The sequence below is a fragment of the Trachypithecus francoisi genome, unplaced genomic scaffold (assembly GCF_009764315.1).
Source record: "Trachypithecus francoisi isolate TF-2019V2 unplaced genomic scaffold, Tfra_2.0 Lachesis_group15, whole genome shotgun sequence".
Classification (NCBI taxonomy): Eukaryota; Metazoa; Chordata; class Mammalia; order Primates; family Cercopithecidae; genus Trachypithecus; species Trachypithecus francoisi.
The window spans coordinates 71,585,267-71,611,380 of record NW_022681460.1 but is presented as its reverse complement, the minus strand read 5'-3'; the positions used below and the strand labels follow the sequence as shown (position 1 = coordinate 71,611,380).

Genomic DNA, 26,114 nt, shown 5'->3' with positions numbered 1-26,114 from the left:
GATTTTAAAATAATTCACACAGTAATTGAACATGTTTATAACTCTTTGCTTTTTTCTTTACTGTTTCTCTTTCTTCACTGAAATACCGTACTGCATAATGGAATCATAAACATTTCACTGATTTCCTAACACCGAGGGAGAAGGTGTCTAGGCAATATTAGACTTTGTCTTCTTAATTTTCATATAAAAACTTGAAGTGTAAGTAATTGCTTTCAGGCCTATAGATGACAACAATAATTTCATTAGCTTCTCAAGTCCAATTTAGATTCATAAAGTTGTAATGCATGAAAAAAACACAGAAAAATATAATGTTACTTTCTTTTCCGGTGTTCTTAACTACAGAGGAGTAATGTGATTTTTCACAAATTAAAGTTCTATAATATCTGTATGAATATAATGCATCTAGTCTTCAACTTTTCTAAAACATAACGAGCCAGCTGAGTAAGCCCATCGATTGGGTAAAAATTTGGAAAATGTTTTTCATGCTAACTCCTACCATAGTAATAAAATCTCATTTAAATAAACAGCAGTCTTCATGAAGAATTATATGATAAAGGTTTGTTTGATGGACATAGCATTTTCAATTAATTGTTTACCATCTGTTATGCTCTCTAATCAGTGTTACAGCCATTCATAAATCACATTTGCCTCATAAAAAGATGGCAATAGTTTACACGTGTGTATTTTATTATAATCATCATCTGGGACATTACTTTCTGATTTAAACGTAAAGGACAGGAGGATACAAGGCTCTTTTAGTGCGGTATAATATACTTACTTTTTGTGATTATTGTTGTTCTTAGTAGAAAGCTGGAATCTTCCAAGAATTGGAGGTTTTGTCATTTTTTAAGCAGTGTAATCCTAGCAAAGGCATAAACTCTCCTCTTCAATTAAACTCATCACTTATTTTGGCAGTACATAAACATAAGCCATATTTAACTTATAAGAATGGCAGAGCATGGATAGAAAGCTCCAGACTTCTTTGTAGCTCAATCAATCACTAGGAGCTGTGTTTAGCTGGGAAGCAGCCTTGGGAGAGATGGGTGGTTGTGTGGCAAGAAATAAAAGACTTTGAATCTAAATCTCCTGTCCTTTGATTCTTGAAGGAGAAAGGGGAGAATTTTCTTTTTTATTTTCTTTTTCTAGTTAAAGATATTGTACAGAGATTGATTTGTGCATTTAACAAGTACGTTTTGAGTGCCTACCATTTGCAAGGGAGTGTTCTAGATACTCGGGATACAGTAGTGGGCAAAACAGATGTTTTTTTCCTCCTGAAACATTCTCAGCTTTTCCTTTTTCCTTTTGTGGCCACCTGCCTGCCCCCAGTGACCCATCTGTTGATGTCCACCCCAAATGAATTAATTTGAATAAATCGCAAAACTGCCACTACTTGGAGGAAATTCAGGGATTATTCCTGAATGAAGAAAATGGAAAGATCTCAGGTTGCTTAGCGAGACCGTGATTGTCTGTTCCAGGGACTCTTTGATCTTCCTGCTTCTTTCCTTGGAGTTGTGTCTGTCTAGTGGTTGGGCCCTGCTTCTTCCTCCACTCAACGCCGGGCTTACTTACTTTGGCCACTTCACAGGGAGAGTAAACCTTGAATATATTTAGACTCCAATTCTGCCTCTATTGACTTCAGCTCAGTGGTACCATGTAGCTCCCTCCACAGTGTGTTTTGTATTCTGAGTTCCCCTCCATTTGTGTCCCCTCTCTTAATAACTTGCATTTAATATTTGTGGAAGGTAGTCCCTAAGTCTATTTACTTTTGAGGTCTTGATATTCCCTAAATATATCTATGTTCTTTTTTCTTTAAAAAAAAGAATTTGAGAAGTCCACTGGCAGCATGGATGAGTCCATGCCGTCTTTATCATATCCATATTGAAAGATTTAGGCTGCATATTAACAGGTGAATCTGCTCTGAGTAGCCTCTTGTTATTGTCATCCTTATAATTTATTAGATTGACATAATTAGAAGCACTAATCAGCTGTGGCACTTGATGATGTACTTGTAATCTGGCTCATAATGAGTGGCTATCATCAGTTATTGTACAGAGTAGGAAATGGTCAGGGCACTCTCAAACACTGATTGAACATTTCAGAGTTACTAAATGGATCTTAATCAGTTAATCAGAAAATTAGGAAATAATGTATTTCCCAATATTTTCATCAGAAACATCTTTTGGTCATGAGAAAAGAGAGAGAGAAATAGGAGGGGGGTAAAGAGAGAGAGAGATTGAGAGAGAGCAAGTCAAGTCTTTTCCCTTGAGTTCTTATTGGCTAATCAACCTGATTTGCTTACGTGAAAATCTCTACAGATATCTAAACCTCCCAGAGCTAGTTATAAAATAATAAAAGGGAATGAAAGAGTAACCTTCCTCAGGAGCCTACTGTGTGCCACACATGTGCCAGTAGTTTTCTATGTATTAACTGAGATTGAAAGAGACAAGGAATATATCTAGGATTATGTAACTAGTTAGTATTAGAACTGGCATACAATCTCCTAATCTTTTCTTCTATCAAATTGTCCAGCAGTAAAAATGCCAGTTGTGAATTTTTTTCTTTACTTGATTGTTTTAATATTTCCTTTTCATCTTTTAGTAGAATAAAACAATATGACTTTTGATACATGCAAAAAAGTAAATAGTATAAATAAGGTATTTGGAATTACCATACTTGAAATGACTTTGTAAGGTTGATCCTTCTATTTCATGATAGTTTTTTATAAGTGCTTTACACAGATGTGAGAAAGAGGAAGAAAAATGACGTGAAAATATGTCCACTTAAAAGTGTAAAATTGAATGTTCTCAATAAAAAGGAGCGCTAAAAATTCTATTCAGTCCAACTCAATTAAGCAATTATATACTGAGGACACACCAGTCTCTAGACTGGCTACTGTAAAATCAATATGGAAAGAAAGAAAACGTTCATGACATTGGGCTTTAAAACCTAAGAGTAGAAAAGCCACAATGGAGATTATAAATGTTGATATCATAATTGAGAAAAAAATACAATACATATGGGAAATGTTTATTAAACAATAACACTGGGCTAATTCTAATAAATTTCTATTATTATTTCATGGGAGAAACATGGTTTCATTTTTAAAATTTAAAAGGTAGCTTTACATAAGCACTCAAAGGAAGGGTTTTTTTCCCCTCTACTATTAAGATTTCTTTGAGATGTACAGAGGCTACACCTTCTTACATAATTGAATTGAGGTAAAATAGACTCTTGAAATATTTTTCTAGCATGAGAAAATAGGGTTTGCACTTGATAAAACTGGGCTGGGCAGGTCAAGTAACTGGCCTAGGAGCAATGGGCAAAATGGGAGCAGGACTGATTCCAAATCCTAGTCTCTGTTCGTGGTCCAGCTTTGCTTTTTCACCTGCATTCTAGTGACGTATATTATAGTCTTTTTTCTCATGGTATAAAGGAGAGTGTGGCATAAATGCTGTGCTACTAATTTGCATATTTGAAGAAGTAAAGGTAATTGGATGACAGAAAACATCAGGATTAATCTTTCCTTTTTCCTCTCTTCCTTTGTCTTCTTCCTGTTTCTTCTTTCTGAAAGATAATTATCTGTGCTCCCTTAAATAGATTTGTAATGCAATAAATAAGTTGACATTTAAAATTATAAAATATGAATATAAAATAAGTATAATATTCATTATGTATAAATATATAATATAAATAAATATAAAAGTTTAAGTAAGAGGCCAGGTGCAGTGGCTTATGCCTGTAATCTTAGACCTTTTTGGAGACTGAGGTGAGAGGATCACATGAGGCCAGAAGTTTGAGACCAGCCTGGGTAACATAGTGAGACCTCATCCCTAAAAAAAAAAAAAAAAATTAGCTGGCCACTGTGGCACGTAACTGTGATCCCAGCTACTCAGAAAGCTGAGGTGGGAGGATCACTTGATCCAAGGAGTTTGATGCTGTGAACCATGCTCATGCTACTGCACTTCAGCTGGGGCAACAGAGCAAGACCCTGACTAAAAAAAAGTGGTGTGTGTGTATATATATATAAAATTATATATAATATATACATAATTTTACTTATGTATATTATACATAAATATATATATTTTCTTCTGAGTAGTTGAGGGTATATGTATGTAATAAAAATTAAAATATAATTCCACCCTCAAATTTTGGCCGGTTCAATGGGAAGACCCGAAGGGAGGAGAATGGAGAGTGACAGGGTACACACACACACACACACACACACACACACACACACTTTAGAGAGTAGGAAAGTGACATAGGAAAAAAAAAGTCTTCTGGTCTCAGAATTGCTAGCAAATTTATTTGGTTTTCTCCTGCTGTTTCCTCTATCTCTAGCATTAGCCTCTATTACACCTTTCTCAATGCAAATTAGATTACCCTCTTATCACTGAGCTTCATTTGCTCTCTGGCCTCCAGTATTTAGGGACTGTGCTCTGCGTGGGGTTGACCCAATGGAGTGGAAATGTCCGATGAGCTTCAGCTACATGGTCCAGAGAAATCAATTTACATGCCAATAGGCTAGCTGCATTCTATCCTGACAACCTGTTAGAACCACCTGGGGAGCTTTGGTATCTATCCATGCCAGATCTTTCACTGACCAAATCATTACCTTTTGGGGAAGGGCCCCTGGATTATCAGCCTTAAAAACTAACTCAATCCCTCATTGTGAGGGTCATTTCTAATATGACACCAGGGTTCTTCACTGGTGGAGAAGATTCTCTACTCGTGTAGGTGGGCTTTAGCATTTACCACAGAATACCTATTCAGAAATTCTCGAGTAACATTTGTCCTATGATTTTCAAATGAGAGGACTTTATTTTTTTAAGAATGCAATCATTTCCTTTTTTTCTTTTTTTCATTTCTTTTCTGCCTTTTGGATGTTTGAATTTATTTATTTATTTATTTTTTTTAAAATTTTACCCCAAATAGTCATACCTTCATATTTCACATGTTACTTCTTCTTATGTGTTTCACACACTTCTAGAACGTTTTTGTTTTGTTTTTTACTTTGCTCTGTGCTTGGCTTAAAGTATGCATTCAGCTGAGATTGTTGCTGCATTGGGAATCTCTTATTTTGACTCAAAAGTGATTCGTTAATGTTTCCTTTCTGGCAGACAGATGGTGAATTGAACATAGAACTTTTCTTTTCTTCTGAGTAGCTACTTGAGTGGGGATTATGTAAGAAATACTGCACAAGGACTGCTCAATCAATAGATTTTTACATTAAGGAAAGACAAAAATGTCAGAGGCAGTAGATGATGTTTTCTCACAAGACAAAGAACCCATGGGCCTCCCAGGTTATTGGGAGGTTATTTAATGTCTGACAGAATGAGTTTTTACTTTATCTGAGGAAAATTACCATAATTAAGTTGTCCGTTCTGAAATGAGTATTTTTTTTTTACAGTAGTCCATGCTTAAGATATATTTTTGAAAAAGCCCAAGTAACTTATTAACAAACACAGGTGTTTAATCATAAAAGTTACCACCTCATGAGACTAAGAATGATTTTTTTCATCTTAGGTATAGCATTTTATATTTATATAAAATATATACAATGTAAGTATTATATATCATTTTTTAGATGACTTTTTTTTTTTTCTGAGATGGAGTTTTGCTCTTGTTGCCCAGGCTGGAGTACAGTGGCACAATATCAGCTCACTGCAACCTCTGCCTCCCAGGGTCAAGCGATTCTCCTGCCTCAGCCTCCTGAGTAGCTGGGACTACAGGCGTGCGCCACCATACTCAGCTAACTTTTTTTGTATTTTTAATAGACATGGGGTTTCATCATGTTGGCCAGGCTGGTCTCAAACTCCTGACCTCAGGTAATCCACTCGCCTTGACCTCCTGCCAAAGTTCAGGGATTACAGGTGTGAGCCACTGTGCCTGGCCTAGATATCTTGCAGGTATAAAGATTTAAATAAAGTTTGCCTTTCTAATGATACACCGGCCTTCAGAGAGTTTCTTTCTCAGAAGGCTTTGCAATCCTGACATGTTGCATGTTTTAGGGCTTTTCTCTGGGCTCCTTGATGGTTATTTGAACCTGTTTCTCTAATTCACTTATTTTTTTTTTTTTTTTTTTTATGTTTTTTGAGACGGAGTCTCAACTCTGTCACGCAGGCTGGAGTGCAGTGGCACTGTGTCCACTCACTGCAACCTCCATCTCCTGGATTCAAGCAATTCTCCTGGCCCAGCCTCCTGAGTAGCTGGGATTACAGGCGCCCACCACCATGCCTGGCTAATATTTATATTTTTAGTAGAGACGGGATTTCGTCATGTTGGCCAGGCTGGTCAACTCCTGGCCTCAGGTGATCCACCAACCTCAGCCTCCCAAAGTGCTGGGATTACAGGCATGAGTCGCCACACCTGACCTCTAATTCACTTATTTTCTTTCTTTATCTTGTACTGGTATGTTCAGCCTATCTACCGATTGTGATGTTTTCTCTTCTTTCCTTCAATTCAGCTGCCAAGAGATTTTTGAAGTTTCCCTGTAGACTTCTACCACTTAAGCGACACAACTCGTAGTTCTGTGTTTGCTAAATATCAATGCCTAGACTTTTTTGGAAATTTAGAGAGACATACATATGTGTTCCGCCACCCTTGACTTGGCTTTTATATAATATTTAAATAAAGTCAGGCAGAACAATTTACACTGAGGATGAAAGTCACGGTTTAGGAGAGCTCGCTTCTGTGCATTTTTATGATGAAGTTCATCTTATGATGATCATTTTCCAAGTGATTTGGAACATTTTGAGGTGAAGTAGAAATTGCTAATGTGCTGTGTACTGAAAGATGAGATGTTATCACAAAGAAGAATGTGTTTTCTGTCTCAAATTAATGTACAGTTTATGTCGACTGCACTGCCTCTTTATTTGCAGCGGACAGTTAGATACCACCATCAGACCAGCCAGATAGGAAAGGAGGTATTTTAAGGTGTAGAAGATAGTGAAGTCCCAGGAGTGTGGAACCGTGCTGGAGACCCTTCTAAGCTGTCTTGAGAGTTTCCCCTCAGTGTTGACCGCGTTTCTCTGCCCTTGCTTTACCAGCTCCCCATCTCTTATATTTCTGACCCTTGGCTTTGAACTTGACTTTGATTTCTGTCTGTATCCTTTGCTTCTGCTCTGGACGGTTCCAGCCCACATCCCGTGGCCTGTCCATGTGTTATGCCTGCTATTTTTATCTGAAAAAAGTTTATTTCAGGCATTGTGGAAGCCCCCTTGTTCTGTTACATACTTAGGGTGGTCCTTGAAATCTTGCTATCTTCCTGCTAAAATGTTTGTGGGCTGCAGATGATGCCCTTTATTAAAAAGAAACTGCCAAGCAGCCTTAGAGATGACCACTATCTAAGGTATGTTGTCTTCAGTTATTTATTTTTAGGAACAAAATAAATTAATCTTATTTTCTGAGAGTTTTTGCTTATAATTTATAGTCATTCTTCATTAATTATACTTACCATTTCTCTTGAGAATACTGAAATGAAAAAGTGTCTTTGGATTTTGTGTAACTAAATTTACGATAAAGAAAAATTGGTTTATTTCTTGTGTTATCTTCTTAGATTTCAGTGGCTTTACAAATATGTTAAAATTAAAAAATCAGGTCAATTTACTAATCTCAGTAACTGTTTTATTCTCCTTTTGCGTGTATGATTAGGTGTAGCAGAGAATTCGTGGATGAAGTATGGAGAATTTTTTCTTGATCTAGACAATTTTTATCCTGGAGTAATTTTTTCTTACTTTTTCTCTGTATACCTCAGTAGCTATTGTAACACTCACACTTGGCTATTAAGAATATACAATCATGATTTATAATCCTTTGGGTATATACCCAGTAGTGGGATGGCTGGGTCATATGGTACATCTAGTTCTAGATCCTTGAGGAATTGCCATACTGTTTTCCATAATGATTGAACTAGTTTACAATCCCACAAACAGTGTAAAAATGTTCCTCTTTCTCCACATCCTCTCCAACACCTGTTGTTTCCTGACTTTTTAATGATTGCCATTCTAACTGGTGTGAGATGGTATCTCATTGTGGTTTTGATTTGCATTTCTCTGATGGCGAGTGATGATGAGCATTTTTAAATCATGCTGCTATAAAGACACATGCACACGTATGTTTATTGCAGCACTATTCACAATAGCAAAGACTTGGAATCAACCCAAATGTCCATCTGTGACAGACTGGATTAAGAAAATGTGGCACATATACACCATGGAATACTATGCAGCCATAAAAAAGGATGAGTTTGCGTCCTTTGTAGGGACATGGATGCAGCTGGAAACCGTCATTCTTAGCAAACTATCACAAGAACAGACAACCAAACACCGCATGTTCTCACTCATAGATGGGAAGTGAACAATGAGATCACTTGGACTCAGGAAGGGGAACATCACACACTGGGGCCTATCATGGGGAGGGGGGCGGGGGGAGGGATTGCATTGGGAGTTATACATGATATAAATGATGAATTGATGGGTGCTGACGAGTGATGGGTGCAGCACACCAACATGGCACAAGTATACATATGTAACAAACCTGCACGTTATGCACATGTACCCTAGAACTTAAAGTATAAAAAAAAATAGAGGCCAGGTGCGGTGGCTCAAGCCTGTAATCCCAGCACTTTGGGAGGCCGAGACGGGCGGATCACGAGGTCAGGAGATCGAGACCATCCTGGCTAATACGGTGAAACCCTGTCTCTACTTAAAAATACAAAAAACTAGCCGGGCGACAGGTGGGCGCCTGTAGTCCCAGCTACTCCGGAGGCTGAGGCAGGAGAATGGCGTAAACCCGGGAGGCGGAGCTTGCAGTGAGCTGAGATCCGGCCCCTGCACTCCAGCCTGGGTGGCAGAGCAAGACTCCGTCTCAAAAAAAAAAAAAAAAAAAAAAAAAAAAGAATATACAATCAGACATCCAAATTGTTCTTTTTCTTTTTTTAATCACAGAATTGACTTCTGAGGAGAGAGCCCACAAGATTGCCAAAGCCATGCGCAAACAGTCTTCTGAAGTCAAAGAAAAATGGGAAAGTCTAAATGCTGTAACTAGCAATTGGCAAAAGCAAGTGGACAAGGCATTGGAGAAACTCAGAGACCTGCAGGGAGCTATGGACGACCTGGATGCTGACATGAAGGAGGCAGAGTCCGTGCGCAGTGGCTGGAAGCCCGTGGGAGACTTACTCATTGACTCGCTGCAGGATCACATTGAAAAAATCATGGTCAGCATCATTGTCTTTGAAGGATTTTTAAGAAATGTTTTCCTGTTAAATACAACATAAATAAAGAGAGCCGCACATATAAATTGTTATAAGGGATTGTTACAAAGCCAACACGGCTGCAGCCTCACCCATCAGGAGTCAGGACAGATGCCTTCCATATGACCCTCACCATTGGAACCTCCTGCCCCCAAATAACAACTAATGCAACTTTTATGATAATTTACATTTATTTTTATTTTTTATCCAACTATGCATCTAGACAATATAGATTAGGTTTCCCTATTTTTAAAAAATATTTTTAATCTCCAGATTTCCCCTCTCTTCCTTTTTTCTTTTCTTTTCAGTTTATTTGTTAAAGACACCTCATTGTTTGTTCTGTATTGATTCCCAGAGCTTGGATTTTGCAGAGTTGCGTCCATATGGTATAGTCTCCAGGTTGCTCTCTACTCTGTATCTCTTGTAAATTGGTGGTTGGAGATAGAGATTTAATCAAAAGCACACTCTTTTACTGGGAACTCTCATCTATAAATTGCATCTTTTTGTATATTAATGAAGAATTAGTTTAGCTATCAATTCTGTTTGTAGTCAGGAATTGACCAAAGCTATGGATGTTAGACCTATGGTTACCTCCCCTTTGGTCCCCATATTCTAGAACAGCTCCAGAAAAAAAGTTAATAAAATTTAGATAATAAGAGATATAAGAGATGATTTAAAGTATACCCCAAATCTCATTGACAGTGTAGTCAGATAAAAATAAGTACTGAATTTTGCTAAATATTATTAAATATGTCAAAGCAACTGGAAAACAAAATCCTTGGGGATAATCAGATTATGTCAACTCCCTGAAATTATCGTTAATCATTCTTATTTACAGAGTACACACCTTCTGGCAGGAGAAGGGCTTAGGAGTCACACCTGCCAACAGACTGCCAGTTAGCACCTTTGATACCAGCAGATGTTCTGTTTTTATGGCAAGGAAGGCCACATAGTCTCTTATTCTGTTATAGGAAAGTGCAGTCATAACATGATAAATTGGTTCTTTATACTAGAACATACAGCAGTTCTGAAACCATTTTAAAACTTGCTTTATCTCAAGCCCCTTAATTTGGAAGCTCTTCAAAAACAAAAGATAAACTTTCTTGATACAAAGACTCCTCATTGCCATATAACACCTGACCATAAAACGAAAAACGAAAACCAAAGACCTTGTTTGTCAAAGCTTTTTAAATGTTTTAACCTGTGGCTTATATAGAGAAACATTATTTTTGGAGAGGAAAAATTTAAATTTCTTTTTTGTTCCAAAAGATTTTTAAAGCCTGTCTTGAAGTTATATTCTATTATTTTAAAGTTTACTATCTTTTGAAATAAAATAGGCTATTATTTAAAATTATATGCATCTCAAAACATTTTCTAGCATTTCATTTTTAATCTTTAATAGATAAAGAATAAAAAGATGGTTATTTTAAAAGCTAATTACAGTTCTTGAGTCCTCCAAGGTACCTACCCATGGAGATAATTTTTTTTTTTTTTTTTTTTTGAGACGGAGTCTCGCTCTCTCGCCCAGGCTGGAGTGCCGTGGCCGGACCTCAGCTCACTGCAAGCTCCGCCTCCCGGGTTTACGCCATTCTCCTGCCTCATCCTCCCGAGTAGCTGGGACTACAGGCACCCGCCACCTCGCCCGGCTAGTTTTTTGTATTTTTTAGTAGAGACGGGGTTTCACTGTGTTAGCCAGGATGGTCTCGATCTCCTGACCTCGTGATCCACCCGTCTCAGACTCCCAAAATGCTGGGATTACAGGCGTGAGCCACCGCGCCCGGCCATGGAGAGAATATTAAGGCATACAGTTAAAATCATGACTGAAGAAACCTTGAAGGATTTGAATTCTGTAATTGTTCTCAAACTGAAGCTGAGGGACCCCAACCTTTTCAAACTCCAGAGTGAAACATTCCCTTTGCCCACCCTAACCCACACCTCCTCTTTCCCTGTGCTTCTATATTAATTGTGAATTTTTTACACTTATAATGTCTCTGTTACCATACAACTGCTCTTCTTATTTAATTGTATTTGTGTGTTTGCTTGTGTGTGCACATTCTGTAATCTATTAAAATGCCAAATCTGCAGCAACGGAAAAAAACTACCTCAGCTCTTCTTCTCCTTCTATACTGCAGCAATTCCCATGAATTTGTATGCTTCCCTTCTTCTACCCTGTCTTTGAAATGTTGGTAGCTGCAGGGTTCAGTGATATTTCTTACTTTACACATGTTGACTTCAAAGTTCCAACATTCATAGCTCTTACGCTGACTCTAGTCTCTTAAAGAGCCTCTCTACTTAAAAGAGTGAACAATGTAGAGATGATGAAACCTGAGGGCCAAAGCTAATGGGATATTTATAACACTTACTACTTTTTAATTTTTTTTTATACTTTTAAGTTCTAGGGTACATGTGCACAATGTGCAGGTTTGTTACCTATGTATACATGTGCCACGTTGGTGTGCTGCACCCATTATCTCGTCATTTACATTAGGTATATCTCCTAATGCTATCCCACCCCCTACCCCCATCCCTACTACTTCTAATTTAAGTTTGGTACATTATTAACTATAATTTTGTGGCCAATTTAAACTTAAACTGTTTTCCTTTAGTATCCCAGTTCTGTTCTCCATTCTGTTTTAGCTTAAATATTGCTCAAATATCATTTTGTGGGCCTTTGTCAATAGAAATTAATTCTGTCTCTTTTGGATTGCATGTCCTGTACTGAATAGTGAGCGTCTGTTCCCAAGCAGCTTCCATTCTTCATTGGGGACATCAAGAATATGGATGCTCATAATTACAATTTGAGTGTTCTTAGTGAGTTGTTTTAATGATTCTAGACCTTGCTCAGAGGTGGCATTTGTCAATTCTAAGACTCATTTACCTTTTTTCCTGTAGACTCCACTCTTCCTGCCCAAGGCCTAACCACAGAGTGATTATAAATGATTTGGACAGGGATAGATCTTACCTCTTGAGTCTGTAATAGGCATTGGTTTCATGGTTAGGAATGTTGTTTCTGCTGGCCACTTTCTAACTTAATTTAAAGTGGAAACATGTTAAAATCAAATTGTTGGATTTGGTGAAAAAATATTAAGGTAGCTATGTTAAAACAGAATAAAAAGAAAATATGAATACAAACTAAAGATAGAATCAACATTAGATATCAGTAAAGTGGAAAAATAATGGCACACATTTTCCAGAGTAAACTGCATATAATAAAAAGCATGAAAGGAAATACATAATCATTTAAATACGTTTGAATTATTTTTCTCTTCACACATTTATTTACATTCTTTGGGTAATAAACAGTGACTTTTTGGTTATTCATCCAAGTTACCGAAGACCTGAATTAAGTCAGCTGTTGTTGAGTGGGCAACTGTAGTTGATTTCCTCTGAGACGGCCTTACCATTTATTTGGAAGTAGAGTTCCAGGACCCCACATATACCAAAATTCATGCATACTTCAAGTCCCACATTTCCCCGTGGAACCTGCATGTACAAAAAGTCAGCTCTCCATATAGACCTGCAAATACTGTATTTTCCATATGTTTGATTGAAAAAAATCTGTCATAAGTGGACCCAGGCAGTTTGGTTGAGAAAAATCTGTGCATACGTGGACCCATGCCGTTCAGATCTAAGTTATTCAAGGATCAGTTGTACTAGCTTTTGTTATATTCTTTTCCAATAATATATTTTTGGTTCTTTTCTTCTAGGCATTTAGAGAAGAAATTGCACCAATCAACTTAAAAGTTAAAACAGTGAATGATTTATCCAGTCAGCTGTCTCCGCTTGACCTGCATCCCTCTCTAAAGATGTCTCGCCAGCTAGATGACCTTAATATGCGATGGAAACTTTTACAGGTGTCAGCTTATTCCCCTTTGTAATGCAAGCTTTCACCTTGGGTGGCCTGTAAACCCTACCTCACTATTCTACCACTCACCATTTTCTCTTTCTTTATTGATGATATTTGATAATGAATTTAGCATGTGATGACATCAGGTATTTGTCTTTCAGTATCTTGAACCTAAAGGCCTCCTTTATTTGTAGAGTTTAATTCAATTTTTTGGTATACTATTCATATGATATTTGTGGAAAATTGCAAAAGGTTAAATAAATCACAGTAATTGAAACCTGTGTTGGGTCACAGAAACACAGTTGGTTTAATGACTCCAGGCCTTATTTAAATATGCAATTTTGATGTAGCACATACAAACATTTGAGAGATATAATATTTTATCATATAATAGATTTGCTGAATTAATTCAAATATCCAAGCACTCAATGGTTCATATTTTCTTAATGAAATTGAAGAAGTAAGAAATTAGTGTATAATATTTTACAATCTCAGTCTTTGAAAAGAGTGTTAATAACCTAGGATTAGTAAAACAAAATCTGTTAAATGTATACATGTTTTTCTAGTGGATGGAACACAGAAATATTTGCTCTTTATTCTTTTTTTTTCTTCTGCTTTGTTTCTCTAATTCATTATCTTCATGTGATGATTCTTATGGTCCATCTTGATTTGCTTCCCATTCTATTTCTGTTATCATTATTCCAATTAGAAGTCAGGGAATATGTTATACTTGAAATAAGATATGTATTCAGTAATCCTTAACTATGATCCTGGTCACCTCTAGAGCTCAGATGTTAGTTACTGGTTGGATAAGATGAGAAAAATCTATGCTGGTGGGCAACACTGTTGAATTACAGGAGTAATATTTTCTTTACTCATAAAGTGTGGCATTTGAATGCTTTTAGGCCTTAATGAACAAAGTGCATACTAATGCAATTTAAATAGCTAACCAGGAGGAACTAGTGCTGTCCAGGGAACCAGACATATAGTTTCATTTAAGGACAGCTGCAAATGAGATTGTCCTTCTAAGTGGAACAATAACTAGCATTACGTGACCAAGGCTAGAAAAAGGAAATGGAAATGTCAGTAGGCTATGTGCAGTTGTTATTGATTTGCATTTAGTTTCTCAGTTTAGTAACCCTTTACATTTTCATAATGCAGATAACTAACTATAGAATGTGTATTTTACAAAGGCTGGGCATGGTGGCTCATGCCTGTCATCCCAACATTTTGTGAGGCTGAGGTGAGAGGGTCGCTTGAGGTCAGAAGTTTGAGACCAGCCTGTGCAACACAGGAAAAGCCTGTCTCTACAAAATAAAAATTAAAAAATTGGCTGGGTGTGGTGGTGTGTGCCTGTAGTCTTAACTCCTTGAGAGACTGAGGTGGGAGGACCACTTGAGGCTAGGAGTTCAAGGTCACAGGGAGCTATGTTTGTGCCACTGCACTCCAGCCTGAGCAACAGAGTGAGACCGTGTCTCTAAAAATAAAACAAAAATAAAGATGTGGATAAAAGATGTAGAGTATCCAACCTGGGCAGCATAGTGAGACCTTGTCTCTACCAAAAAAAAAAAAAAAAAAATTAACCCAGCGTGATTGCACATGCGTGTAGTCCCAGCTACCTGGGAGGCTAAGGTGGGAGGATTGCTTGAGCCCACGAAGTCGAGGCTGCAGTAAGCCATAATCGTGCCACTGAACTCCAGCCTGGGCATCATAGTGAGACTCTGTCTTTACAAACAAAACAAAACAAAACCCAAAAATGTATATGAAAAAATATGGAGAGTACATTAATATGCCTGTTCAAACTTAAATATATGTCTCAACCCCAAGCAGAGATGATCAGATACAAATTTGGAGGAAAATAAGATGTTGCATACTCACATGTCTTTTCATTCTCTGTTTATCTTCTACCACCTCACTCTATCCTTCTAACTAGCCACTATCTATGTACTGCCTATTTCTCTCTCTCTCTCACCATATATATATATATATATATAATCTATTATCTAACTATCTAGTTTCCTAGGCTTCTTTTTCATTTGCTCCCCATAACACTTTGTACCATCTTCCTTACAAAACAGAGATGAGTAGTCACTGATTCCATGACCACATGTTGACTTTAGAGGCTTTAGAGACAATGTACTGCCTTAGAGGCAATGCAGAGTAACAGGGCACAGATTCTGGCACTGTATGACCAAAATACAAACAGGAGTGTTGCCACTCACTAGCTTTATGTCCTTCGATACCTCTTTGTGTTTTAGTTTCTTAATCTGTAAGATGATGATAAAAATAACTTTTACAGTTATTATGAAGACTAAAGCATTAATTTCTATAAATTGCTTAGAAGAGTACCTGACTCTGTTTACTCTTATTTGAGGCCAGGAGTCCTTTTTTTTTTTTTTTTTTTTTTTTTTACCATTACTCTGATACCAGAGACAGAGAAGGGGCCTATATAAACAATCATATCCTGGGCAATAGCATCATTTATTATAGTCTTTAAAGCAAAGATATTATTAAAGTTACTGTTTCAGAATCAAATTATTTCCTCTGTCTCATATGTGTATGTGTACAGGTTTCTGTGGATGATCGCCTTAAACAGCTTCAGGAAGCCCACAGAGATTTTGGACCATCCTCTCAGCATTTTCTCTCTAGTAAGTACTAATAAACTGGACTGATCACATTAATTGAATGAATTAGCATTTTCTTTCACTTTAATTGAAGAAGCCGTATTCCTTGTTATCAATATGTTTATTTAGATAGACGCATGTAAGGAGGTACTAACATCAATGAAAATATTGCTTAATGGTTATTATTTGTATTAATGTAATGACAACTGAGAAATCTTCAAAGTAGAACAGAAATGAATTCATCTTTAGCTATGGCTTTTCATTGGAACGTCTGTTATGATAACTAACATAGTATCATATCATCATTGCTGTGTCATAGGCAAAGATTATGAACTTTTTCATAATAAAGAAATCAGTTTTATATTTTAAGATTTTAAATTAATTTTTCTGCTTAAAAAGTGCCTATTTAAAATAAACCTTCAACTTTTAAAGTAAAAAAAATCACTCTCCATAAATCTTTAAGTGGGAAGATTTTGATTTATTAGGCTCACTGCGATTATATTTAGTTTTTCTTCTATTCAAGTATTGCATATGTAGCCAAACCATCTACGTAGAATTTTGTGTAATATTTTTCAACTGGAATTTTAAAATTTGTGGACCATTCTTGAGATCTTGAATAAACAATTTGAGCTTCTACTTTATTTATCATTCACTGCTGAGGATACTAAAGAATGTAGGATTTATAGTCAAACAGATTGAATTTAAACATTCATTCTGCCACTTACCAGACCTGTGAATTTCTGAAGGTTGATTTCTTTGTCTTAAAACACCATATTACCTATTTCTTCTGATTGTTTTGAGAACTCAATGACAAGGCATATCCAATTACACAAAGCATCTAGCACAGTTCTTGACACAAATGCTTTCAGTAAATATTAATTCCTTTCCTTTCATTTCCTCTGGCAAATATATGTAAGAAAGCAATTTGTTTCATTTAATTCAATTTAAGTAAACTTTAAAACTTAGGACAAAGCTTGTTTCTCAGTCATGACAGTTTTTTTTCCAACTATAACCATAGAAATAGCTAAAAAATACTATATCTTCTAACTAAATTGATTACATTATATTTCCTCTTAATCTTTTTGTCACTATTAATAAACTGCCTTACTTCAGTTAAAGGTTGGGCTTTTCTTTTACAATTTCAAGAATCTTAATCAGTCATTTCCTGCCTCTTCCTGCCCTGTACCTCTCTACCTCTCACCATCCTCCCTGCCCCCACCCCTACCTCAACACCATATAGTTTTTCTGTTTCACAAACCTTAGACCTTAGCTTGTTAATCTTTGAGTGGTATAGGCCTTCCTGGAATATACTGTGTATCTAGATGCCAGGACACATTTTTAAAGTCTGGATACCATCAACGTTGATGAAGTAAATAGGTTTGCTGTATACTTATTAGATATTAAGTATTCCAGATTTCTAAAGCTCAGTTTCTCAAAATGTAAAGCTATGTACCAAGATCAAATGAAAGAGGAGTTTACAAAATAATTGAGACTGTATTTACAGTTCTAAGTATCAGTTATCTTTAATATTGATGAAATGCTACACTTTCACCTAGCAATCACTGTCATAGTAGAAATCAAGCACATATTCTTTTGGAAGTGAAATATTGTGAAATTTACACACATTTTGTGCAAGTCAAATGCATGGCCTTGTATTATCTAACACTGAGAGTCCAAGGAGGTGGAAGTTATTCAAATCAAAACAATTATTAAAATGAGTGGAGAAGTATAAACAAAGTCCCAATTAATAAATTTAATAATTGTTGTCCTTTGCTGCTTGGAATCTTTGGCTTTATTATATTTCTTGGACTTTAGCCATGATTATAAAAGAAGCCTGTTTAATTAGGCACAAAATAAAAACTGACCTATTAGCCTGGTGCCAACACTGAAATGAGGTTGGCTCTAATGAGAAATGTAATGTACCTACTTCCTCATTTCATCCCTTTTTTATACTTTGGTGGGCATAGATTGAGAAAAGAATATTTGCCTTTTATAAAGAGAGGAAGAATTGTTGAGTAGAAAAATTGCTCAACTGATATTCAGAAATTGAGATTACGTCTGAGCTTGACCATTTATTTACTGGCTATCACTCTTTGGGCAAGTTATTTTATCTCTACGCATTTAGTTCCTCATCTATCAAATGGAACTTTAACGTGTATCTTGCTGGCTTCCTTACCAAAAAGATATATTTGAAACTGCTTGACAAAGTTTAGAATGCTGAATAGTTGTAAGATATTAATGTGACATGAAATTGAGAAAAAAAGTATTGGTGACAACTGGCTACATGAGGATCTGATGATATTTGCAAAGTATGAAAATTCAAAGTATTATCTGAATGTTTGTATTTGTTCATTTAGCAAAATTCTTTTATGGCACTAAGTTCACATGTACTCTTCTTCATAAGTAAGTCTTAAAATAATTGGTTAATGTAGGAATAATGTATTTTTTATAAGTAAGAAGTAACTAGAATTGAAACAAAAAGAAGTACCTCAATTAAAAAAACCCATAAAATCTCAATCGTAGTCAGATCTAGTGCAAAAGTAGGAGACTGGGCTCTCTGTGTGTTTCAGATGAAAGTAAGAAATTGGGATTTTTCTGCCTAGACGATTGCCTTGGTTCTTCACAACTTTTTGCCTATTTTTAAATTTCCTCTTTTTAAATTTTGTAGAATTGAATTTATTTAAATGCCATCTGTACTCAATAGCTCCTCCTGTGACTATGATGCAAAGTAAAGAATGTTATTAGTCATCTGGAAAATTCAGTCTTCAAAAATCTCATTTTTAATCTGGATATACCAGGTAAAATTAATTTTGGTTTTATCAAAAATTTATATGGAGTACAATTTCCAGATGGCACTAAGGTTTAAACTGTAGTATTTATAAACAACACCATTTGAAAATTTAGAAGTATTTTTATCAACAGGTTAAATTAGTTGGCATTAGACCTTGAACCTGTATTGTTTCTTGTTTTACTTCAAATGAATCCTTAAAGCCATTTTTTGTTTGACCCAGTGGATCTCATAATTATAGGAATCCAGCTCAGAAACCAGAGCAGTTCATTGAATTTGCTATAAAATGTTCAGTTGTTTTGCATTAAGGTGTAAGACTTCTTGGTTTCCAGCGTTTCCAGTAATCTCCCTTTGTTTCCTCAGCATCAGTCCAGCTGCCATGGCAAAGATCCATTTCACATAATAAAGTGCCCTATTACATCAAGTAAGTTGATTTTAATTCTCCCTTATAATACCAAGAAATCATGTTTTATTGATAATTTAAGAGGCTTCTCCCCCCGTAACTTTTAAAAATGGAATTCAGTCCTGTTATCTGAAGGAAACTATGATATATTTAATATTAAAAAGAAACTAGTTTTAACATGATAATTATATTTTTCATGTATTGGGTTAGGGATATAGGTGTGTTTAGCTGATATATCTTAAAGTAGAGATTAAAATATCTGGAGACAGACAATAAGCTATGATGGCTCTACTGTACTCCAGCCTGGGCAACAGAGTAAGATCCAGTCTCTAAAAAATAAAAAAAAATAAAAATTGGAGAAAATGACAGAATTTCAAAATACTCTTGACACAATGATATTTGTCAGACTGTACAAATTCTAAGCCATTTTTCCTCCTCCAAGAAAATCCGTATAAAAATGTCTTATACTCTTCTTATTTTATTCCACCAGTAGGAAATAATGATTTATCATGAAAAAGTTAAATATTGTCAAGTTTTTCTTTGTCTTATAGAAGTTATCTGCATTATTAGCATAGGCTCATCATTCTTTGATTTTGTTGTCCAGTTAGTTTCTCCTTCTTGCATACTGTTTCTTCTTCTTATATGACATTTTATAAGTTTTGTATAATTTACACAGGCTCTTAGTAGGCCTTGATCCTTGGCTTAGGGCTATATATTGTCATGGAACAGAATGATAAAATACTACTTCTGCAGTCCCTTGTGGTGTAACTTAGTAAAGATATTAATTTACAGTGTGCTCTAGTGATGAGTCATAGTTCACCCTGTTTTATGTGTCAGATGAACAGCATCATAATCATGACAACACTTACTTATTGTCAGGAGACAGCTCTGTCTCAGGCTAACTGTGTGACCTCAGGTAAGTCAGATGAAGATCTCTGGGCCAAGTTTCCTTTATATCATTTCTAAGATGGAGTGTGGTATCTCCAAAATCTATGCAAATGCTAATAATCTGCTCTTCCAATATACTTCCTGAAAACATTGTGTGAAGTCCATGTTAGTGAAATCGTCTTTTCTTAATAATTTTTTATTTCAGTCTGAGATGTAAGCTCAGAGTAAAAAACAGTTTTGCCTAATATATAATAAATATAATAAGCAATATATGTTTAATTTAAAAATATAATAAATATAATAAGCAATATATATTACATTATCTTATGCGAGTTTAATATTTTTATCAGTGTATAACCTACAATGCACTGAGTTGTGAACTGAGTTGAGAACAAGGTATTGAAGCAATTGATTGGTGTCAAATTTGCCCACGTAAGAATGGAAAGAGGTCAGATGCTGGATAAGTTGGCATATCTCTAGTGAAAGAAGATGTGATTATGTAACTGAAAACATTTAAAACTGTTTACATTTTTATTGTGCACTATAACAATAATAATAGTAATAGTATTAGAGAACTTTAATTCGCTTGGGTGAATATTGATTTGATTTTAATATTACAAATTTAGATATAAATCTGATGTACTGTGGTAGGCAAAATAATAACTGCTCTCAACCCCCGAAAGATGCCTGCATCCTAATCCCTGGTACCTATGAAAATGTTCGGTTACATAGCAAGGGAGAATTAAGGTCGTAAGTGGAATTAAGGTTGCAAATCAACTGACCTTTAATTAGGGAGATTATTCTGGATTATCTTGATGGGTTTAATGTAATCCTAGTGGCCTTTAAGAGTGGCAGAGGAGACAAAGAGAGATTTGAGGATGCTAGCTACTAGCTTGGAAGGTAAAGGAAGCGGACATGATCCCTAAATGCAGGCAACTTCTAGAAGCTGGAAAAGGCAAAGATGTGGGATTCTCTCTTAGAACCTCCAGAGAAGGAATACAGCCCTACCAACTTTGATTTTATCCCAGGGAGACTTTTCTGTAGCAGCAATAGAAAATTAATGCATGTACTATGCAAAAATCAAGAAGGTCATGCAAATTAATTGAAATTAATTACTTATTGAATTGACTTAGAATCCTTTATCATCTGAATTTTAAAAAATGCAAACTGGATCTAGTTTATGGGTTTTACTAGATAAAGAAAATATTAAATCTCTTGCTTTATGTTTCTATCATGATTATCTGTGTGGTTTGGCACTTTTAAAGTGCATCCTTAATTTTAGCTCTTTTTTAAAAATGAATTTCCGTATGTTCAGGTTAATTATCTACGACTGAGAATTTAATTGTCTAAATCAGAATTTCTCTAGTTCAAAATATTTATAATTTTGGAAGGATCTAATAGGATTATGTTCTTGTTCTGATGGGGCAGAATTCTTATGGGGCTGATTGGCAGAGTAAAAGTTAGCTTTACCTGGCTTTTCATTGGCTAGAGCACTATTAGCAGCTCTGGAAAATAGATATAATATAATGATGGCCAGTATTTTAAATAATAACATTTAGGACTGTAGCATTCTAAAAAATCTTCTCCATCACCAGTAAAAGATTGGATTGTTTAAAATATATGTTGTTTTAGTGTTAAATGTCTTTTTTTTTTTTTTTTTTTTTTTTTTGAGACGGAGTCTCGCTCTGTCGCCCAGGCTGGAGTGCAGTGGCCGGATCTCAGCTCACTGCAAGCTCCGCCTCCCGGGTTTACGCCATTCTCCTGCCTCAGCCTCCCGAGTAGCTGGGATTACAGGCGCCCGCCACCTCGCCCGGCTAGTTTTTTTTGTATTTTTTTAGTAGAGACGGGGTTTCACCGTGTTCGCCAGGATGGTCTCGATCTCCTGACCTCGTGATCCGCCCGTCTCGGCCTCCCAAAGTGCTGGGATTACAGGCTTGAGCCACCGCGCCCGGCCTAAATGTCTTTTAAGACTTTCAAATTTTTAGAAATGTGCCCATTTGTATATAGCAAATTCCCGTTTTCACAAAACATGTTTAGCCAGGATCTTTCATTGTGTAATTTAACAGTTTATTTCCTCATGAAGAAGGAACATCAAATTCTGAAGGTAGAGTTATAAAAGCCAGTATTTATGTGTGAAGAATTGTTATGAAAACAAAGTTTAATCCCCAAATTAATAACCAAGCAAACGGTGAATGAAAAAGCTTTTAATGTACACTTCCCTTTGCATGGCTTCAAAAGTAGAAGAAAAATGTTTAAAACAAATTTCACATGATTGTCATGCAAGGATAATTCCCTGGGGCAAATTTAGAATGTTTATGGCCAACAAAAAATAATATTCAGGTGGAAATATTCAATGTTTTCGATGTTTAAGTATATCATCTACGTATTCACTGTTAGAATATGGCCAGAAAGTTGAAAGGAGACTAGGAAGGACAAATTATTTTTATGTCATATTTTAATTTTATAGATCACTTAAAACCCACTTTAGGCCGGGCGCGGTGGCTCAAGCCTGTAATCCCAGCACTTTGGGAGGCCGAGACGGGCGGATCACAAGGTCAGGAGATCGAGACCACCCTGGCTAATACGGTGAAACCCCGTCTCTACTAAAGAATACAAAAAACTAGCCAGGCGACGAGGCGGGCGCCTGTAGTCCCAGCTACTTGGGAGGCGGAGGCAGGAGAATGGCGTAAACCCGGGAGGCGGAGCTTGCAGTGAGCTGAGATCCGGCCACCGTACTCCAGCCTGGGCGACAGAGCCAGACTCCGTCTCAAAAAAAAAACCACTTTGATGGCTTCCCACTGCATTTCTGTCTCTCTAGCTAATTCGTTATTAATATTTTGAAGTGCACTGCGGTGGCTCCATGACTCATGTGTTTGTAGAAAATGATAGAATATAAATCTGAACTGAAAGAGTCTATATAGTATAAATTCCTCTATTCATTAATATCTTAAGTTAAAACTAGTCTATATAATATAAATCCTTCTATTTATTAATATCTTAAGTTAAAACTAGTCTATATAGTATAAATCCCTCTATTTGTTAATATCCTAAGTTAATACTAACATTCGAAAATTTTATTTGCCGCCTCTAAGGTAGACTTTCTGAAACCAATCTAGTGATTTCTTTTTTCCTGGTATAGTGCAATGAGAGCTCATTGTATTCAGGGTTTAAGAACATTTAAAATGGGGCCAGGTGCAGTGGCTCATGCTTATAATCCTAATGCTTGGGAGGCCGAGGCAGGTCGATTGCTTGCCCCCAGGAGTTCGAGACCAGCCTGAGCAACATGACAAAACCCTATCTCTACAAAAAATTAGCTGGGCATGGTAACATGCGCCTATAGTCCCAGCTACTCAGGAGGCTGAGGTGGGCGGATCACTTGAGCCTAGGAGGTCAAGACTGCAGTGAGCCATGATCACACCACTGCACTACAGTATGGGCGACAGAGTGAAACTCTGTATCCTTTAAAAAAAAAAAAAAAAAAGGCAGAGAAAAAGAAAATTTAAAATGGTTTTTGCTGCCTTCACAATATATGATAATCTGCCATAAAAGCCAGATCTCTCTCATTGTAAATTTTTGGTTATGTATTTTGCACAAGTTAACTAAAAGTTAACTTCCAGGGAGTATGAGGGATAAGAGGAATGAAAGCTTTGGGTTCGGTTGAACTTTCTTAATGCATCACATTAATCAGTAAAATTCACCACTTCTCAGTTTGCCACAGAAATAATAGTAACATATAATAATAATAAATAGTTGCTGTGGGAAATAATAATGATCATTGTAATAAATTACATTTTTGAACAGTCATTTGCCAGATGCTGTGCTGAATCTTGTGCATAGATGATCACTTTTAATTCTCTCATTAGCCAAGTGAAGTATAGGTACTGTAATTACCCGCATTTACGGATAAGGCTTAATGAATTATCAATAACTGCATTAAAAGTAGTTAATAAGCGCACTTACAGCTTGCTTGAGATTACATAGCCAGTAAGTAGAAGAGCTAGTGTTCAAACCCAGGGATTGTCTACAGCTCCTGAACTCCTGATCACTCTGCGGTGCTGTGTCCTGGCCTCAATATTAGTTGAGTCAGAGGATGGAAGTTTTTAGTCCCATGGAAACTTTGAATAGGATGAAGCGTTATATTTAGGAAGGAGGATAGTAGTGGAGAAAGTATGAGCAAACATCTTTTCTTTCATACCGTAGACTGGTTACCATTTACTATACACCTCCTATGTGCCAGCAACTGTGCCCAGCTGTCCAAGGACAAAGCCCATGCTTTTTCCAGTACTCCACCCTGCCCTTGTGTAGGCTTTTCCATAGGCTAATTTCTACAGGAGGATCTATTTTCTAGATGTTTAAAGCAGTTTCACACTGTGGTCTGGTAATGGAGAAAGGTACTTTTTCATAGATAGGAAGATGTCATTCCCACAGTCCTTGCCAGTTGGACATTGAGAGGAGCTCTGAGGTGGGGAAACACAGTCTTTGGCCTTCCTCTATCTTTCCCCATTCACATGGTCCGAAGATTTCTGTCAGTGGGTAGATTTAAGTATCTGTGGGTAAGATGGCCAACAAAGCTGGCTTGTAAGTCCTAAGGGACTTGAAACACAGATGGTTCTCTGTACATCTGGCCTGTTGGTAAGTCGCAGTATTTAACAGAATTTAGGAAGGTATAGTTAGGAAATAAGGTTTTCCTTTTTCCTTATGACATCTTCTCTAAAGCCTGAGTTGTTGACTTTTCAGTAAGCCTTTAGTTTTGCTACAGATGACTATTCTGTTCTTGTGACAAGGTGTCACCATCACAATTTAACAATTCTATAGCTCGGTTTTTCCCACTGGAGTCTGAAGTGCACACGTTAATTCTTCATAGAACCCTAAATACAATGTACAATATCACACAACACACAGCTTTCATTATGAACATATTAGTAACCTCTGGTTATATATACCATGCATGTCACATTTTCTAAAACTGACATTCCTCAATATTGCAAAATATAACCAGCATAAACTTGTCTATATCCATAAAATTCACAGTCTTACATTTCTTTCCCTTGTTCTAACTCCCTCTTTGAGAGGATCAAAATGAAGATCATCCTCAATTTATTACATCTCTCTTTTTACTTTTATTTTCTACTCTTGTGTCCATTATTGATAATCCTGCAAAGCTCTTTTAGACCCCCTCTCATTTCCCAAGGCCACCCTCTACCTGCCCTAATCCTTCAGTAACTGAAAGGAAATGAAGTTTGTAATAGTTGTAAAATCTTGGGGAGCAAGTAGTTGATCTTTATCGCAGTCATACAGTTCATTTGTATAGATTATATAAACTTGTCTTGGCAGAACTACACATACCGTCTAGAGGAGAGAATTCATGCATATTTCTTTAGAAGAAGTGTGTACCAGCTTAGGCAATACAGGAGAAATAGTCCTTCCCTAAAGAAGGGCAGAGAGGAGTATCAGCAAGGCAATCTCCAAATACTCAACCTAACAGGAAAATGAAAGCTAACAAAGTATGTATAACAGCAACTGCAAAGAATTAACATAAAGCATTTTATCATTAAAGGTTATACAACACTTATCCCAGAACAGAATAAACCCATAACAAAGGTATAATTAACAATGAAAAAATAAACATAGCTCTCTCCAAAAGGGTCCCTACAGCAGTCTTTATTTCTGCCTTCCCTCTTCCATGAAGATGAGGGATGGTATCTTTTCGGTTCCAGTTTTTTAAGTGAAGAACTGTTGGGCCACACTTTGAATCTCTTTCCAGAAGTGGAGCTTGTGGTTTTGGTTTTAATGATAAAGAAGTAAATGAAGTAGAAGCATAAGAAAAATATACTGGAGAGTCTGTTTTTCTAATAGTCTGTGACTCTGTTTTTATTGAAAATAAATATTTAAAACTCACTAGGCCAACTCTGCTGATGGGGAGGTAAGAATAAAATTGATCTATGAAAGAATGTAAGTACCTTAGGATCACTAAAGTCCTGGGCTTGGAGGGGCTTCAGATAAATGAGCATAAGCATACCTTGGCTAACTAAAAATCCAAACAGCAGAAAGCCTGCCCTGCAGCAGCCAGCAAACCATCACTGCGAAGAAATCTTATGTATTACTGTTGTCCTAGTTAATTGAGGTAATTTAGGTGGAACTGACATTGTCTTTGAGAGACATTAGGTAGTTAGGACTTAAAATATTACCTTCACTGCCATTAATCTACATATTGTTGGGCCATGGAGTAGTATTTTGGCTTGGAATCTTCTAGATTACCCAACTCTATTGCATTATAATGGCACCATCAGCCTTACTGGGCAATTTGATTT

General features: G+C 36.4%; 1 protein-coding gene across 11 annotated transcripts in view; it reads left to right on the top strand.

The window, feature by feature from the left end:
* Positions 1–26,114, top strand: part of UTRN (utrophin) — a 596,706-nt gene that overhangs the window by 476,147 nt on the left and 94,445 nt on the right. For all 11 annotated transcript variants that reach the window (XM_033235159.1, XM_033235162.1, XM_033235163.1 and 8 more), the window contains 4 exons: positions 8,949–9,217; positions 12,961–13,107; positions 15,670–15,748; positions 18,876–18,936. In XM_033235159.1, the coding sequence (XP_033091050.1) occupies positions 8,949–9,217; positions 12,961–13,107; positions 15,670–15,748; positions 18,876–18,936 (556 nt within the window). The remainder of the gene's footprint in view (positions 1–8,948; positions 9,218–12,960; positions 13,108–15,669; positions 15,749–18,875; positions 18,937–26,114) is intronic.